Source organism: Alosa pseudoharengus, unplaced genomic scaffold, assembly GCF_046254945.1.
Source record: "Alosa pseudoharengus isolate Yale_2024_CS ecotype anadromous, Long Island Sound unplaced genomic scaffold, YU_APseudo_1.1 YU_APseudo_1.1_scf_6, whole genome shotgun sequence".
Lineage (NCBI taxonomy): Eukaryota > Metazoa > Chordata > Actinopteri > Clupeiformes > Clupeidae > Alosa > Alosa pseudoharengus.
The window spans coordinates 5,397,109-5,414,427 of NW_027468848.1; the positions used below are offsets into that span (position 1 = coordinate 5,397,109).

Sequence of the window (17,319 nt, forward strand, 5' to 3'; positions counted from 1 at the left end):
TGTCGAGCTTCCGAAACGCAAGTGTTTCGAACAGTGTTTCGAAGTGTGGTTCAAAACGCCCATGTCACGTGACCATGGCTTAGTGAGGCTTCGTGGTGTTTCAATTTGGTTTGGACAGGTGGCACACTTGCCGCGCGAGCCAATTACCCGAGTAAACACCTGTTTGATCTAAATTACAAAGTCCCAGAATGCTTAAAAGTCATTCAAACACATCCTATCTTTGTGGGTTTTTTGTGAGGAGAGAGATTTTGAGAGATATAGCGATTTATAGTGCATTCTTGTGATTGATAGGTTAGTGATATAGATTAAGCGATAGTTTAGATAGATATAGTCTAGTGACGTTAATATTTAGATAGTAGCAGAAGTAAAAAAAATATATGACTGATGCCTTTATTTCAAGAACAGCTGACCCTTTGAAATACTGGCAGGAGAGGAGAGTGGTTTATCCAAACCTAACTGTGATGGCAAAAAAATATTTGTGCATGCCAGCAACAAGTGTGCCTTGTGAAAGAATTTTTTCCAAGGCGAGGGAGGTTTATTCAAAAACAAGAAACAGATTAAATGCCAAGACAGCAGAACAACTGTTATTCCTAAATAAAAATGTATGTTGACATACAAATGTGTTGTTTATTTTTCCCATGTTGTACCTGATTAGTCTAACCTGCTTCACATGTATCCTTTATTTCCCTACAACATGTTCCCAAAAAAACCCCTGGGCCATAAGCATAGCCTACATTTTAAAACCATTGTAACATTTTCCTCTCCAGCATATTCCAAAGGATAATGTACTATGAAACTGAAATAACAAAACATCTAACTGGCAGATATAAAAATGTTCTAGTTACTGAACGTATATACTAGTCTGAAATTTCTAAGCACCAGCAGGGAGTCGAACACCGGCCGCTCCGGCCGAATGCAAGTGTGTTAACCACTGAACCACGTGGCTGTGGATCAAATCTTGCGTTCCATGTTGGCTATTTATATTCTTCGTCTGAAGCAGTTGTGCTTCACGGTCAAAATGTGATGTTAGCAAAACTGGCCACTAGATGTCACCATGGAGTTACGTGTGTCGGATTGTTTCGAAACCTCGACACATTCCGGCGCAATTGCTTCGAACGTTTCGTTGTTTCACAAAGCCTCGTTCTGCCCATCCCTACTTGTTGGTTGAAGGTCATATTTGCGGTCTGTTTGAGTGTTTGAGCTGGTTTGAGTGCTAGGCTACTTGTTGGTTGAAGGTCATATTTGCGGTCTGTTTGAGTGTTTGAGCTGGTTTGAGTGCTAGGCTACTTGTTGGTTGAAGGTCATATTTGCGGTCTGTTTGAGTGTTTGAGCTGGTTTGAGTGCTAGGCTACTTGTTGGTTGAAGATCATATTAGCGGTCTGTTTGAGTGTTTGAGCTGGTTTGAGTGCTAGGCTACTTGTTGGTTGAAGATCATATTAGCGGCCCGTGTGAGTTAGCAGGTGTTCCTAGTGTTTGAGATAGTTTGATTGCTAGGCTATGGGTTTGTTGAAAGTCATGTGAGGGTTTTACAAGAGTAAAGTTGAGATACATGGGAGTTGATGGTTAACCTGACTCTCGCCAGATGAATTTCGTTCCGCTTAGCTCCGCCTAGCTTCACTCACATCCATCTGGGACCTCTTCCATTGAGAGTGATTTCTGCACCCGATTTTACGGTACAGCCAATCAGGACGCATCTGGCGAGAGTCAGGTTAGTTGATGGCAGCCAATGTCTTAGCTTTCTGCACCAATACACTAGCTTGTGACAGGTTGAGATATGACACAGGCCTTGAACACGTGTGTGATACAGGCTCTGCATGTCATTCTCACCCTGGGAGAAACGACAAGCTGTCAATCACAGTGGATGAGTGTGTGGGGCCTCTGCGTTGCCACGCCAATCTGGAAGGATGTGTGTGTGTAGGGGGTGCTGTGTTTCCATTAGCTTCATAGTGTTACATTAGCTGTTAGCACAACAAAGATCACGCCAGACTCTCCTGCAGGGTCTGATGAATCATGGACCAGTCAAAGCTGCTAAATCAGCAAATCACATTCACATACATACACACACACACACACACAGAGACAGTCACACACAGCTACGGTGGAACCCCCCCCCCCTCCCCAGGAAGTCACAGCGGAGGGAGGGAGGAGAGAGAAAAGGAGGGAAGAGGAGAGAGAAAAGGAGGGAGGAGGGAAGAGGAGAGAGAAAAGGAGGGAGGAGGAGAGAGAAAAGGAGGGAGGAAGAGAGAGAAAAGGAGGGAGGAGGAGAGAGAAAAGGAGGGAGGAAGAGGAGAGAGAAAAGAGATGGCAGACAGACAGAGATGATGAAAACAGGAAAACTTCACTCACCACTGTTGGACCTCCTTCTCTGTAACTGTGGAGAAAGAGAGAGAACGACAGTGAAACACAAACACATATACACAGCCATTCTGCTGAAGTATTACATTAAAACATTTGAAGTGCTATTTGAACACACAATGTATCCATTTTGTTTACACATTAGGAACACACAAACAGAATTAAACTGAGAGGGAGAAAGAGAAATAGCGGGGAGAGAATGAGAGAGGAAAAATAGAGCGGAACAGAGGCCTAGTGAGTGCAGTGGAGTAATGGAGAGAGCTGTCCGCGTTGGAAAGGGACGCCATCATCATTACACACAGGAAGCTGAGAGAGTGAGCCTCGTCCAGAGAGAGCGAGCCGCGTTGGGAGGGACGCCATCATCATTACACACAGGAAGCTGAGAGAGCGAGCCTCGTCCAGTAAGCCAGCGGCGTGATTAGGAGATCACTCAGAGCCCTCAGCCCTTCGAATCAGGACTCGTGTATTGGACACACTGGCCAGCACTATTCATTAACTACTGATCTCAGATCAGAGTATGGAGAGATGGTGAGAAAGAGAGAATAAGAGAGAGAACTTCAGAGAAACACACACAGAGGAAAAATATATATATATTTTTTTCTCTCAATATATATTATATATAGAGAGAGAGAGAGGAAGAGGGAGGAAAGGGAGATAAAGGTGAAGAAAGATGGAGAGAAAGGTAGAGAGAGCGGTGAAGAGAGGGACAGATAAAGGTCGAGAGAGAGAGAGAGAAAAGGTGGAGAGAAAGGGAGAGAAAAGGTGGAGAGAAAGGTGAAGAGCGAGGGAGAGAAAGGTGAAAATAGGGAAGAGAGGCGAGAGGGGGGAGTGATGAGCAGTTGACCGGCAGGCCACAGGGGCACAGCACAGCACTCTCTGGTGTTCTGGATGTGTGTGTGTGTGTGCGTGTGTGTGTGTGTGTGTGTGTGTGTGTGTGTGTGTGTGTGTGAATCAGAGTGCCACCATCCCACTTAAATCAGCCCTTAAACCCTACCAAGCCACGGAGAGACCACCCCACAGAGAGCCTGCTTCATAATGCTGCCCCGTGCGTAAACTAATCACAACACACCCATCCAGCCCAGCCCAGCCCGGCCCGGGCGGTAATGCTATCCTGATGCATTAGGCCCGCTCGGCCATGAGCACTTATCCCTCCATTTGAGAACGGAAAACTACTTTACTGTGGGAAAATGCAGGCGTAGGTGATTAGATTTCACTTCAGGGAAAAGCAGCATTTCCTCTGAGGACCAATCATGCTGGCCCTCCATGAGTCAGATTCATGCTGTTTCTGACAGGCCCTGGAGTCATGGCAACCACCGTTATTCTATCAACGGCCCATAGACGTTTTCATCGCCATTGTTAATGCTACCTACCGCAGAGCAGCACCTGACTGTTCCAGCAAGTGTCCTCCCCCAGGCTGAGAGTCTGAGGTGAGATACACACTCACCACACTGTGTGTGTTGGGGGGGGCAGCTCTCCCTGACTGTTTCAGCCAGTGTCCACTCCCCCCACCTTGACCAGTAACAGGTGGACTTTCACACAGGGCATCACCCAGCTGAAAAGCTGCTCTGTGATCTCCACACCATGACGGCTAGTATTGTCACGATACCAAAATGATGACTTCGATACGATACCTGCCATAAATATCTCGATGCTCTTTACTGAAACGATACCATGGCGAAATCCTAAAATATCTGGAAAAGAAAGGACGCAGACCTCCTCCAAGTGTATTGAGCCATTTGTGTTGTATTTGGTGCACTTTTGCAGTGTGCAGGTCAATTCTGGGTTCTACACTTCTAAACGTCCTACATAATTATCTGACAAAAGGACCCTGAACAAACTGATCAACATCTTGGACAATGAGTGTCACCCACTCCACAGCACTATTGTTAAGCAGAAGAGCCTGATCAGCTGGAGACTTCGCTCACTGCCTTGCACAACAGACAGACTAAGGAAGTCATTTGTCCCCAGGGCGATTGAACTGTTCAATGCTTCACTTAAGGGAAGAGGAGAGATAGACTTCTCTGCATAGTCTGTCTGCCTCTTCACCCCCTTTATGTTTGGATACTGTCTGTCCACTAGCCACTTTTTACCACTGTCTTTCTGCCTCACTGTTTGCGTGCTATATTAGCACATTAGCACATATGCATAACCCCTCCCTCCATGCCACAGCCGAACTGTGGCCACACTTATACCTTTTCTTAAAATAGTTATATATATAGATATATAGACTTATTCTTGCACTGTTGCACTGTTGGACTTACTCATTTGCACTATCACCTAAGGGTGTCACGATTTCGATTTTATTTCGAAATCGATCGAAATTACATCTCAATCTCGAACTTCGAACTTAAAAGTAGAATCGACGATGCAGCCACACCCCCAATGTCACGTCCAGCATGTATGACAAGACGCACAAACACACATGCACGCGCTGAACTGCAGCGTCAACACTCCTCTAATTTTAAGCTGCAGCCTACACATCAACCTACCGAAATCAAAGCCCCTCTTGCTACTTTGAAATCACCGGTGTGGAAGTATTCGTTCATTCACGTCAATTAAAACTAACTTAGCCTACTCAACTTAGCAAGTGAAAAGATGGTCTAATTACAGTCCAAAGTTACTTTAAGGCTTAAAATGCACATTTATAAGTACATATTCCATGAACACTAACCTTGGGTCTCTTCGGAGTGTGCTGAAACAATGAAATTAACATTCTGTGTTGTTTCATTTTACCATGTTCACGTCTCTGTTTTAGCCTAATGTTAGTTCTGTTTACATTACAACCTCGCGGTTGGAACGGTTTCAAAGCGGTTTCAAAATAAAAGCCCCCCGAAAAAGAAAAGGCCAAAAAGAGTAAATAACATATAAGGAATGCATTAATAGTAATATTTTAAAAAGATCGAAAATCGAATCGAATCGTGACTTTAAAATCGAAAATTACATCGAATCGAGGATTTGGAGAATCGTGACACCCCTACTATCACCATGACCACTATCACCATTGCACTATCACCGTGACACTCACACAGAGCACCTTACCTTACCTTACTATGCACAGAGAATCACAGGCTCAGTCCCTGCCTCAGTCATTGCAAGTGCCTCTTGATTGATTGATCACCACTATGTGGATACTTTTTTTAGAATTGATTTAGATTAAGTGTTAGTTAGTATAATTTGTATTTTAGTATATTTAGTATTCTTTTATTCTTTATCTTCTACTGTCCTTATTGCTTAGTTGTGTTTTTAGATTATATACTTTTAATTACTTTTTCTGCGGTTATAGAATGTGTGTGTGTTGTCTGTATGCTACTGAGACCTTGAATTTCCCCTGGGGATCAATAAGGTATCTATCTATCTATCTATCTATTTATCTAATTATTGTTTTTTTATAGTCAGTAAAATAGTAATTTGTGTGTGATTAAGTCCTTTATTGTTTGTTATAGTTAATTTACATTGTGCTGTGTTTTGGCAAAAAAGTACCTTTAAATAGCCAAAGTAGGCTGGATCAAGGTTAGTGTTGAAATGTTGCAAAGTTGCAAAGGGGAAAAGGTGAAGATAGTCTTCTTTGCTCCCAGTGTACAAGTACGACGTTCCAACCAGGTCTTTGTCAGAAAGGCCTACACCATTACCTGTTGCGATATATGTGTAGATTACGTCTATTTATTTGATAACATTATTTGCTACCACGTAACAATAAGCCGCTATTATTATTAGGACTCAACACGCCGCAGTGGTATACTGTGGGCTTTAATTAGCGCATTTCGGGTGCCTACCCTACATCATCTGGGCAATAATTATTGAACAAATTGCAGTCTACATGCCATGACAAACATTGCCAGTTAGTACTGACTGAATATTAAATAGATTGTTTGCAAGTTATAGTAATGTTATAGGCCAGTGGTTCTCAACCTTTTTTCAGTGATGTACCCCCTGTGAAATATTTTTTCAGCCAAGTACCCTCTAACCAGCACACAAGAATTACCGCTATGCTTCAACCACGACTCCATCGTTTGAGTTTTGACAGTGATTGACAGGTGATGGCGGGTGGCATGTGACAGGTTGGGTCGAACCATCCTGGTATGGGGGGGACTGGGTTTTTAGGATAATGAAATTGAATAGCCTACTGAAATATAAAGTTCATTTAAGTTCAACTTATATTTTCCTGAAATATTTATTAAATAATTGTTTTTAAAGTATTTTTGCATGGATTCTACTTTTTAAATATATGTATATTTTAAAATCTCACGTACCCCCTGGACTGCCTTCACGTACCCCCATTTGAGAACCACTGTTATAGGCTACTAGTGTGAACATAGCATTTTCATCACGTTAGCACACTAATCAGTCGTTATGTCTCGTCAAAATTCACTGATCAAGGAAGGTTCGCTTTATCCCAGAAAACCATACTCGTTTCAGTTAGGCTAGACTAAAACTGAAGGGATGAACTTGGCACTAATCATGTAGTGGTGTTTTCTATAGCCTATTAGTTCTATGCGTAGCCTAGCCTACTGCTTTTGAATGACTTTGAAACATATTTTACAAACGGGCCTCTGTGTACCTGATGCTTGCCTTCACTATCCACGATGCAGACTATCCGAAATACTTCCAGATTTCACTTCACCTTTTGTTTTATCCACAAGCCGAGGACTGTCGGCAAAGAACTATGTTGACGTTGGCTGCGCACTCACTCACTCAGATGCCTGCTTGACACACCCACTTGCCTAGATGCGTGCAAGGAGCATGGAGAGTGGGAGCAGTCCACACAGACACAGAACGTTATCATTTTAATAAAGTATAGATTCTAAAAACATCGGAAATCGTATTGTTTTTTTTGCGTGAAGGCATCGTGATACCTTTCTAGTATCAATACACTGGCAACACTAATGACGGCTTGAGCAGGCTGCAGGCCTCCTTGCCCCAGCCTCCTCCTGTCTGGGACAGCTGAGATGGCCCATAGGGACAGACACACACACACACACACACACATCCTCTCCCTATCCCTCTGCCTCCACACACAAACCAGGACAGCAGGCCTCGGTGTGTTAAATCAGCCTGGGTCCTGCAGAGACCTGCCCTGGACTTCGTGAGGTAGCCCAAAGTTTGTCTCGGCTTGCTTTTGGACACCTAGATAGACCTGGCTGGCAACAGACTTGGAAAATAAACAGTATATTTACTCATAAGCCTGTCCTGAGGCTGCTATTTTCAGACGCAGACACTAAAGGCAGTAGATGAATTAAATGATCTTACATCTTCAATGACTATCCTGCTTCAGTAGAATCTCAGTTTCCATGGCAAACATAAATAGCTCGCTGCCTCCAGAAATACACCACCCCATGCCCATTCCACTCGTGTAGGTGTGTGTGTGTGTATGTGTGTAGGTGTCCTTGTGTGTGTATGTGTGTGTGTGTGTGTGTGTGTGTGTGTGTGTGTGTGTCCGTGTGTCCGTGTGTGCCTGTGTGTGTCCTGGCAGTGTCATTAACCTTCATGAAATATGAATGTGGATATGATAAGCAGCCGGGTGGCCTGGCCCCATGCTATGCTTCTGTGACGCTCAGCTCAGCTCCACTGGAACTGCACAGGGCCACTGCACTAGTCTATTGTCCCACGCGCTCACGGACACACAGACAAACACACAAAAACACACACATACTTACAGACTTCTTGACTGACCTAAAGCAAAGCAACATAAACAACACCATTATCTTATGAGACAGCACACCGCTCTCAATGAAACCAGCATTCAGTGTACTCTCTCTCTCTCTCTCTCTCTCTCTCTCTCTCTCTCTCTCTCTCACACACAGTGTTACTAACTGCTGCCATGTGGCACATTATCCACTCTCATCCCATGTAACACACCCTAGTTTTGTCACATGCCCTGCCTCAGGTTCTAACACACACTTGTCCTGCCTCAGGTTCTAACACACACTTGTCCTGCCTCAGGTTCTAACACACTTGTCCTGCCTCAGGTTCTAACACACACATGCCCTGCCTCAGGTTCTAACACACTTGTCCTGCCTCAGGTTCTAACACACACATGCCCTGCCTCAGGTTCTAACACACTTGTCCTGCCTCAGGTTCTAACACACACATGCCCTGCCTCAGGTTCTAACACACTTGTCCTGCCTCAGGTTCTAACACACACATGCCCTGCCTCAGGTTCTAACACACTTGTCCTGCCTCAGGTTCTAACACACACATGCCCTGCCTCAGGTTCTAACACACTTGTCCTGCCTCAGGTTCTAACACACACATGCCCTGCCTCAGGTTCTAACACACATGTCCTGCCTCTGGTTCTAACACACACATGCCCTGCCTCAGGTTCTAACACACACATGCCCTGCCTCAGGTTCTAACACACATGTCCTGCCTCTGGTTCTAACACACACATGCCCTACCTCATGTTCTAACACATGCCCTGCCTCTGGTTCTAACAAACTCATACCCAGCCTCTGGTTCTAACACACTCATGCCCTACCTCATGTTCTAACACACTCATGCCCTGCCTTTGGTTCTAACACACCCATGCCGTACCTTTGGTTCTAACACACATGCCCTGCCTTTGGTTCTAACGCACTCATGCCCTACCTTTGGTTCTAACACACATGCCCTGCCTCTGGTTCTAACACGCTAACGCCCTACCTTTGGTTCTAACACACTCACGCCCTACCTTTGGTTCTAACACACTCATGCCCTGCCTTTGGTTCTAACACACTCATGCCCTACCTTTGGTTCTAACACACTCATGCCCTGCCTTTGGTTCTAACACACTCATGCCCTACCTTTGGTTCTAACACATATGCCCTGCCTTTGGTTCTAACACTCATGCCCTGCCTTTGGTTCTAACACACTCATGCCCTGCCTCTTGTTCTAACACACTCAACAAGTGAGGTCTTCACTGTAGCCTAGCTAGCACATGTGACATCAGTGGACTGGGACTTATATAAGCCCAAATGACTTGGCAGAGAGAGAGAGTGGGGGGGTAGAGAGAGGGAGAGAAAGAGAGAAAGAGAAAGAGAGGGAGAGAAAGAGAGAAAGAGAAAGACAGAGAGAGAGAGAGAGAGAGAGAGAGAGAGGGACACTCATTCCTCTGACTGGCCAGAGAGACGATATGGTACAGGGAGCGGTCGGAGCAGTCGACTGGCCTCGGCTTCACTGCAAACAGGGTTTAATTGGCCTCTCCACAGAGAGAGCTGGCTTTAACTGGCACTGCGGAGGAGGTGTAATCAGCTCCTATTTCATATTTATTTCATAACTCAGTCCCAATGGCCAGCACAGGACAGTGGAGCCATTACACAGCGGAGGACAAGTCAAGAGCCCAGCAATTTGGTGGGGGTACAAAAGTACAAGATAAAGACTATGTGAGTGAGAGAGTGTATGAAAAGTGTGTGTGTGTGTGTGTGTGTGTGTGTGTGTCCATGTGTGAGTGAGTGTGTGTGTGTGTGTGAGAGAGAGAGAGAGAGAGAGAGAGAGAGAGAGAGAGAGAGTGTGTGTGAGAGGGGTTGGAATCTGAGCGTTTGTCCAGTGGCCTTGCTGGTTATACCATCCTGCCTCCACTTTAATTAAGAATTAAGAACAGGCGGCCCACGCTTAAACTGATGCACATTAAACACTACCGTTATTATGTGATTATGGCCTGCAGTTCACTCCTAACACACCCTCACCGTAATTCCCCAACTATAAGCTGAAGTTTATACATTGATTTTGCAAACTTTCTTCAGCTATGAGGTGAATACACGGGGACAGTTAATATGATATTAATATGATTTTGTTTTTTTAACTTGCATATAAAACTGTCCTGTGGTTTATACACAATGCGGCTAATACACAGGAAACTACTGTACAGCATGGCCTTTACATTAACATATAGCACTACCGTTAGTGATTATGGCAGGCAATTCAGTCCTACATGAAGCATTACTACTGTTAGTGATTATGGCACATGCCTCACTCCAAACACCCCCTCACCACATGGCCACCAGCCCTCTGCACCTCCCTCTCCTCATCAGACCCATCACACAGAGCACCTCCCTCCCTCTCCTCATCAGACCCGTCACACAGAGCACCTCCCTCCCTCTCCTCATCAGACCCGTCACACAGAGCACCTCCTTCCCTCTCCTCATCAGACCCGTCACACAGAGCACCTCCCTCTCCTCATCAGACCCGTCACACAGAGCACCTCCCTCCCTCTCCTCATCAGACCCGTCACACAGAGCACCTCCCTCCCTCTCCTCATCAGACCCGTCACACAGAGCACCTCCCTCTCCTCATCAGACCCGGTACACAGAGCACCTCCCTCTCCTCATCAGACCCGTCACACAGAGCACCTCCCTCCCTCTCCTCATCAGACCCGTCACACAGAGCACCTCCCTCCCTCTCCTCATCAGACCCGTCACACAGAGCACCTCCCTCCCTCTCCTCATCAGACCCATCACACAGAGCACCTCCCTCTCCTCATCAGACCCGTCACACAGAGCACCTCTCTCTCCTCATCAGACCCGTCACACAGAGCACCTCCCTCTCCTCATCAGACCCGTCACACAGAGCACCTCCCTCTCCTCATCAGACCCGTCACACAGAGCACCTCTCTCTCCTCATCAGACCCGTCACACAGAGCACCTCCCTCCCTCTCCTCATCGTACCCGTCACACAGAGCACCTCCTTCCCTCTCCTCATCAGACCCGTCACACAGAGCACCTCCCTCTCCTCATCAGACCCGTCACACAGAGCACCTCCCTCCCTCTCCTCATCAGACCCGTCACAGAGCACCTCCCTCTCCTCATCAGACCCGTCACACAGAGCACCTCCCTCCCTCTCCTCATCAGACCCGGTACACAGACAGGACGGGGAAGAGCCCGAGCACTGGCATCAAACCAGCGGCTCTCTCTCTCTCTGTAGTCAAAGGCAAACCTTCGCCCGCACCGCTCCGCACCGCTGGGCTGGGCTTGACTGGGCGGTGGTAGTGTAGTGGGGCGGTGGTAGTGTAGTGGTTAAGGAGCTGGGCTAGCGTGCAGTAGCCTGAAAGTTGTCGGTTCAATTCCCGGCTTCCACCGCTGTGCCCTTGAGCAAGGCACTTAACCCCAAGTTGCTCCGGGGACAATGTGATCCCTTGTAATATAGCTGACATATGTAAGTCACTTTGGTCAAGAAGTGTCTGCTAAATGTAATGTAATGTAATGCATACAGGCGCGTAATCTGGGGTTAAAGAATCTGAAAAAGGCTTAAGAAAGAAGGCAAACCCCCTGGAATGTGATCAAGGGAATAATTAGCTTCGCGCTTACTGGGCCACGGAGGCCACAACAAGAACAGACGGAGGAAGAGGCAAAGTGGACGGAGGAAGAGGCAAAAAAGCTCTTCAGATATACAGGCTGAGACACGCCGAGAGAATAGCGCAGCGGCGGAGGAGGGAGGAGAGTAAAGAGCGAGAGAGAGAGAGAGACAAGCGAGAGGGAGGAGAGTAAAGAGCGAGAGAGAGAGACAAGCGAGAGGGAGGAGAGTAAAGAGCGAGAGAGAGAGACAAGCGAGAGGGAGGAGAGTAAAGAGCGAGAGAGAGAGACAAGCGAGAGGGAGGAGAGTAAAGAGCGAGAGAGAGACAAGCGAGAGGGACGAAAGTAAAACTAAGGGGGGTGAGAAATCTCCTGCTGTTGGACTGGACCCATCACGCTGTAATTAAACATTTCCCTTCCGCCTAGCCCCAGTAATCAGCGTGAGGCTACAGAGGTTCTCTTCCGACTAGCCCCAGTAATCAGCGTGAGGCTACAGAGGTTCTCTTCCGACTAGCCCCAGTAATCAGCGAGAGGCTACAGAGGTTCTCTTCCGACTAGCCCCAGTAATCAGCGTGAGGCTACAGAGGGCCAGCCGAGGAGAGTGCAGCGCTGAAGGACAGTGACAGCAGCGTCCAGCCTGACACAGCAGGGGCCATCTCCCTTTGCTCCCAACTCTCCTATGAAGCTCTCTCTCTCTATCTATCTCCCGCTCTCTATATCTCTCCATTGCTAACTCTTCCATAAGGCTCTCACTCTCTCTCCTCACTCTCCTCACTCTCTCTCTCTCTCTCCTCACTCTCTCTCTCTCTCCTCACTCTCTCTCTCTCTCCTCACTCTCCCTCTCTCTCCTCACTCTCTCTCTCTCCTCACTCTCCCTCTCTCTCCTCACTCTCCCTCTCTCTCCTCACTCTCTCTCTCTCCTCACTCTCTCTCTCTCTCCTCACTCTCCCTCTCTCTCCTCACTCTCTCTCTCATGCTAATTCGCTCTTGTATTCTCATTCCTGTCTGTCTGTCTGTCTGTCTCCTTCTCTGCCTTGCTCTGAACACAGTTATTACTCTACCAGCCAGCTGCCCACGACTACCCCAGCAGGGCCAAAGGGCTGTGCGGCCCTCTATGATGTTTCCATACAGGGCTGTGATTGACAGAGGAAGGACACACCCACAGCTGTAGCTAGAGCGCTGGGAGCACAGTACTCCTCACACTACAGTATAAACCACATCAGTGTGTGCACTCTGCACTCTGTAAGAACTAATGCAGTGTTTCCCATACATTTACTTATTTGTGGTGGCCCACCACAATATCAACATTGACCACCACACAATGATTTTCCAGGTTGTACTAAATTGTGCTTAAATCTGGTTAGCATCATAACCACGCTGTGCTAATTTGTTAAAAACTGTTGTATTCAAGTTAATTCTGCAAACCAACCACCGTGTAAGGCCCGTCTTTTGCCCAAATCTTATGCATTTCTAAAGAATGCCTTTTTGCATTCAATTTACATGTGTGGATGCCTGTGTTTGATCTGTATTGTCTTAGCTGGCCATGGCCAAAGATCCCCAACACCCGCTCATGCATAAAGTGTGACCATTTGTTCCTTGTTCTGGCCCCACTACTGAGAGATAGCTCAGTCCTGGGCCTACTTGATATCTTTTGGTGAGATAGGCCAACCTCATTATCATACAGTATTGCTCTGTAAATATGTGTTGTGAATAATACATTCATGTTTGGTCTTGAATTAATACTTGTAATGTGGGCAACAGTCTGATTATGGTTTTGGTACAATTGAATGTATCTGTGCATAGTTGTAGATTAAGAATTAAACTGTAGCATAAAGTTGTGATATCCACCTGGGCCACACCCATCCACCTCAGACAACAAAGGCTCTGATGAGTCGGGGGTGGCCCAAGTGAATGATAAAAGTGGAGGCTCTGGTCCTCCAGTCTTCTCTTCTCTTCCTCTCGGCTCTCTCTGCTCTGCTCTTCTCTTCTGTCTTCTTTCCCATCTTGGGGCTCTTCCTCTCTCTCCCTCTTCATCTCTCTCTCTCTCCCCCTCTTCCCCTCTCTCTCTGTCTCCCTTTGTCTTTCTCTCTCTCTCTTTCTCTCTCCCCCTCTCTCTATCTCTGGGTTTGTATTGTTTTATCTGGTGTATCAGTTATCTCTAACTTGTCAAGTTTACCTCTGTGAATTGGTTAAGTTTCCTTTATTACCATTTGCTACTTTGTTACAGTAGACCATGTGAGTTTACTTGTACATTCAACTGAAGTGATATTGGTTACATTTACCTTTAAGACTTAATGCCTATTAAATTGTTCATTTGCCTACCAATAGTATATCTTCAATTCCCGTAGTGTGCCATGCCATTCTCCTCCATAGCTGATAAGATAGTTACTTGGTAATTGATTGGTGATACAAATTATTGATAAAATGGAGTCAGATCAACGAGTATGTAATAACATCATTGCCATTTAACTCTTCACCCTACTTGTCCACACAAGCTCCTTTAAGTGATGATATAGCTCGACGTCTCTATGTTTCCGAGGCTATATATATATCATTTATGAGCGTTCTTCTTACAACCGCAAATGGAATTTAATTTTGTGGGAAACACTGTCATGTACTCCTCACACTAAGGTATAAACCACATCAGTGTGTGCACTCTGCACTCTGTAAGAGCTAATGCCATGATGTCTGTCTATTCAACAGCAGTCCAGCTACCCTCATCTAAACCACTGAACTGTAATTGTAGTTTATTAAATGGAGAAGTTCAGGAATGTCCCCTGGCTTGGGCTGAGGTAAGTTAAAACTGGCCAACAGATTTCTTGCTGCAGGGACAAGCCGCTTCTTGAGAGATCCCTCTGCGTCTGTGGTCCCTGTCCTCCTTCATCTTCCAGCGACGAGCCTACCACACGCCATATGTGTTTACTCTGCCTCCATGGCAACCAACTCTGGACTGGCAGCTGACGAGCCAGCTCTGCTGTTTCTGGGCAACCACTGGCTTGATTGGTCACGTCGAGAGCAGGCGATCTGCATATTCATCAGAGCAGGAGCTTGTTGTGAAGGCTCCTCATAACTGATTAGAGAGGTTAACACGCTTGAGGTTGATTACCGGTTGTTTTTGAGTTGGAGTTCTGATTCTCGACAAAAAAACAGGGCTCCATTTAAGTGAATTCCTGTGTTGTTTCCGTAGTGTTGTTTTCACACACTATGTTCTTATTTCAGCCTACAAACACAGGGAGGAATAATCATTAATAATACTTATGGCTCGAGTCTCTTGATCACCAATGTATGTTCACCAATGCATCCAGTGTGTTCACCAGTGTGACAACTAATTGATTAATTGTTGCAGCCCAATCCACAGTAACTGCTTTCTGTTCTGCATGAAGCAAAGCCTTGTCTGAATGGGAGCGTGCATAAAAGCTGTGCAGATGGGCTATGCATGTATAAATCTAACTGTGCAGGCCATACATGAATAGAACTCTTGGGATATGCATGTATTCTAACTTTGCAGGCCATGAATACATGAATCTAACTCTTGGGCTATGCATATGAATGTAACTGTGCAGGCCATGAATACATGAATCTAACTTTTGGGCTATGCATGTATAAATCTAACTGTGCAGGCCATGAATACATGAATCTAACTCTTGGGCTACTATATGCATATGAATCTAACTTTTGGGCTATGCACGTATAAATCTAACTGTGCAGGCCATACATGAATAGAACTCTTGGGATATGCATGTATTCTAACTTTGCAGGCCATGAATACATGAATCTAACTCTTGGGCTATGCATATGAATTTAACTGTGCAGGCTATGCATGTATGAATTTAACTGTGCAGGCTATGTGCAGGCTATGTGCAGGCTATGCATGTATGAATTTAACTGCGCAGGCTATGTGCAGGCTATGTATGAATTTAACTGTGCAGGCTATGCATGTATGAATTTAACTGTGCAGGCTATGCATGTATGAATCCAACTATAAAGGCTATGCAAGGAACCACCCGGAGGCTGAGACTCTTCTAATGTGATGTGGATGAGTCCCATCATGCACCACTGCATTCATCAACTGGACACATTGCTGCGCTGTACTGTACTGTACATCCTAACCTCTACATTTATCATGTGGATTCACCACGTGGGCTATAAGATTATACCAAAACTTATTACACGGCTCTTCACAATGCAAGTAGAACGCTCCATTGACTTGAATAGGATTTCCTAGCGGTTCTAGCGGTCATTATTTTCGACTAGAGGACCTCTGAAAAAAACAATGACCCCTGTCAATGGCAACGAAGTTTGTGCTTCTAATTCATGTCCTTCATGAAGTTTGTGCTTCTAATTCATGTCCTTCATATCACTCCGCAACTACTGGAACTTCATTCAAAAGTGAAAGCAGACGGTTGATCAGCTGTGTTCTAAAGAATGTTTGATTCAAGTTCAGAGTGTGTTGGTAATAATAAAGACCGGCGTTCTACACATCATCCCTTACATAATGTGAGTGGATGGAGCTGGACACGGGTGGCGAGTCACTCATCCTTCTGATATCCCATATTCATTCAGCAAAGAGCTGATTAAAGCTTTAGATATGCAACATTGGTGTTACTGTTACCTGCTCTGAATGGTCACGCACGCTCACACAACATGTAACATGAGACTGATAGGAAAGACATGGCAGCTAGAGTCAGCATTGGGCCATGTACAGTAGCCCTGCCAAAGGCTGGTGCAGAGAGAGAGAGAGAGAGAGAGAGAGAGAGAGGGGAAAGAGAGAAGTTGGCTACACGCATTGGGCCATGTACAGTAGCCCTGCCAAAGGCTGGTGCAGAGAGAGAGAGAGAGAGAGAGAGAGAGAGAGAGAGAGAGAGAGGGGAGAGAGAGAGAGAGAGAGAGAGAGAGAGAGGAGAGGGGAAAGAGAGAAGTTGGCTACACGCAGAAGGTCTTCCCAAGACAAAGTTAGAGAGAGATGGGAAAAGAGAGAGGGAGACTGGAGGGTAGGACACTTACAGTAGGTAATCCTAGGACAAACGAGAGAGAAATTGTGTGTGTGTGTGTGTGTGTGTGTGAGAGAGAGAGAGAGAGAGAGAGAAAGAAATTGTATGAGAGAGATTCCTTATAGTTGGTATTCCTGGGACAGAGACAGATAACTAGTAAAAGAGGGGGCAAGGCAGGAAGAGAGAGAAAGAAAGAGAAAGAAAGGAAGAAAGAAAGAGAGAGACTACTTACAGTAGGTCTTCCTGGTGAGCTCCTCCACCACCTCTGGTTTCAGCTTGCTGTTGGACTTCCCCATTATCAGTGTCCCTCTCTGTGCTGATAAACCAGTAAACACGCGCAGAACCAAGTCCTTCCTGTTCCCTTGCCCAACCAGAGAGCAGACCCGGTTCTGGTACCAAAGACAAATGGGCTCACACGAGGCTGGTGCCAGTCAGCACTGGTACCACTGAAGCCAAGATCCAGGCAGCGATGGCACACTGCAGCCAGAGTTCAGAGCTGTTGCAGCCGAGTCCAAAACAGGGTCACCCCTGTACCCCTCGCACGTATCAGGCAGCTCCTGCTTGGGTCAGCCCTGTGGATCCGCACGTATCAGGCAGTTCCTGCTTGGGTCAGCCCTGTGGATCCGCACGTATCAGGCAGCTCCTGCTTGGGTCTCCACTGCCCTCCTCTCCTCTCTGCTCCTCTTGAGACCCTCTCAGCGAGTGCTGAG

At 46.2% G+C, this 17,319-nt stretch overlaps 1 protein-coding gene across 1 annotated transcript in view; it reads right to left on the reverse strand.

Moving 5' to 3' along the window:
* hmcn2 (hemicentin 2) overlaps positions 1-16,905 on the reverse strand; it is a 152,926-nt gene extending 136,021 nt beyond the window's left edge. The window contains exons 1-2 of the mRNA XM_076270721.1: positions 16,842-16,905; positions 2,347-2,371 (exon numbers count right to left, since the gene is read on the reverse strand). Of these exons, the coding sequence (XP_076126836.1) occupies positions 2,347-2,371; positions 16,842-16,905 (89 nt within the window). The remainder of the gene's footprint in view (positions 1-2,346; positions 2,372-16,841) is intronic.
* Between the last annotated feature and the right edge of the window lie 414 nt (positions 16,906-17,319).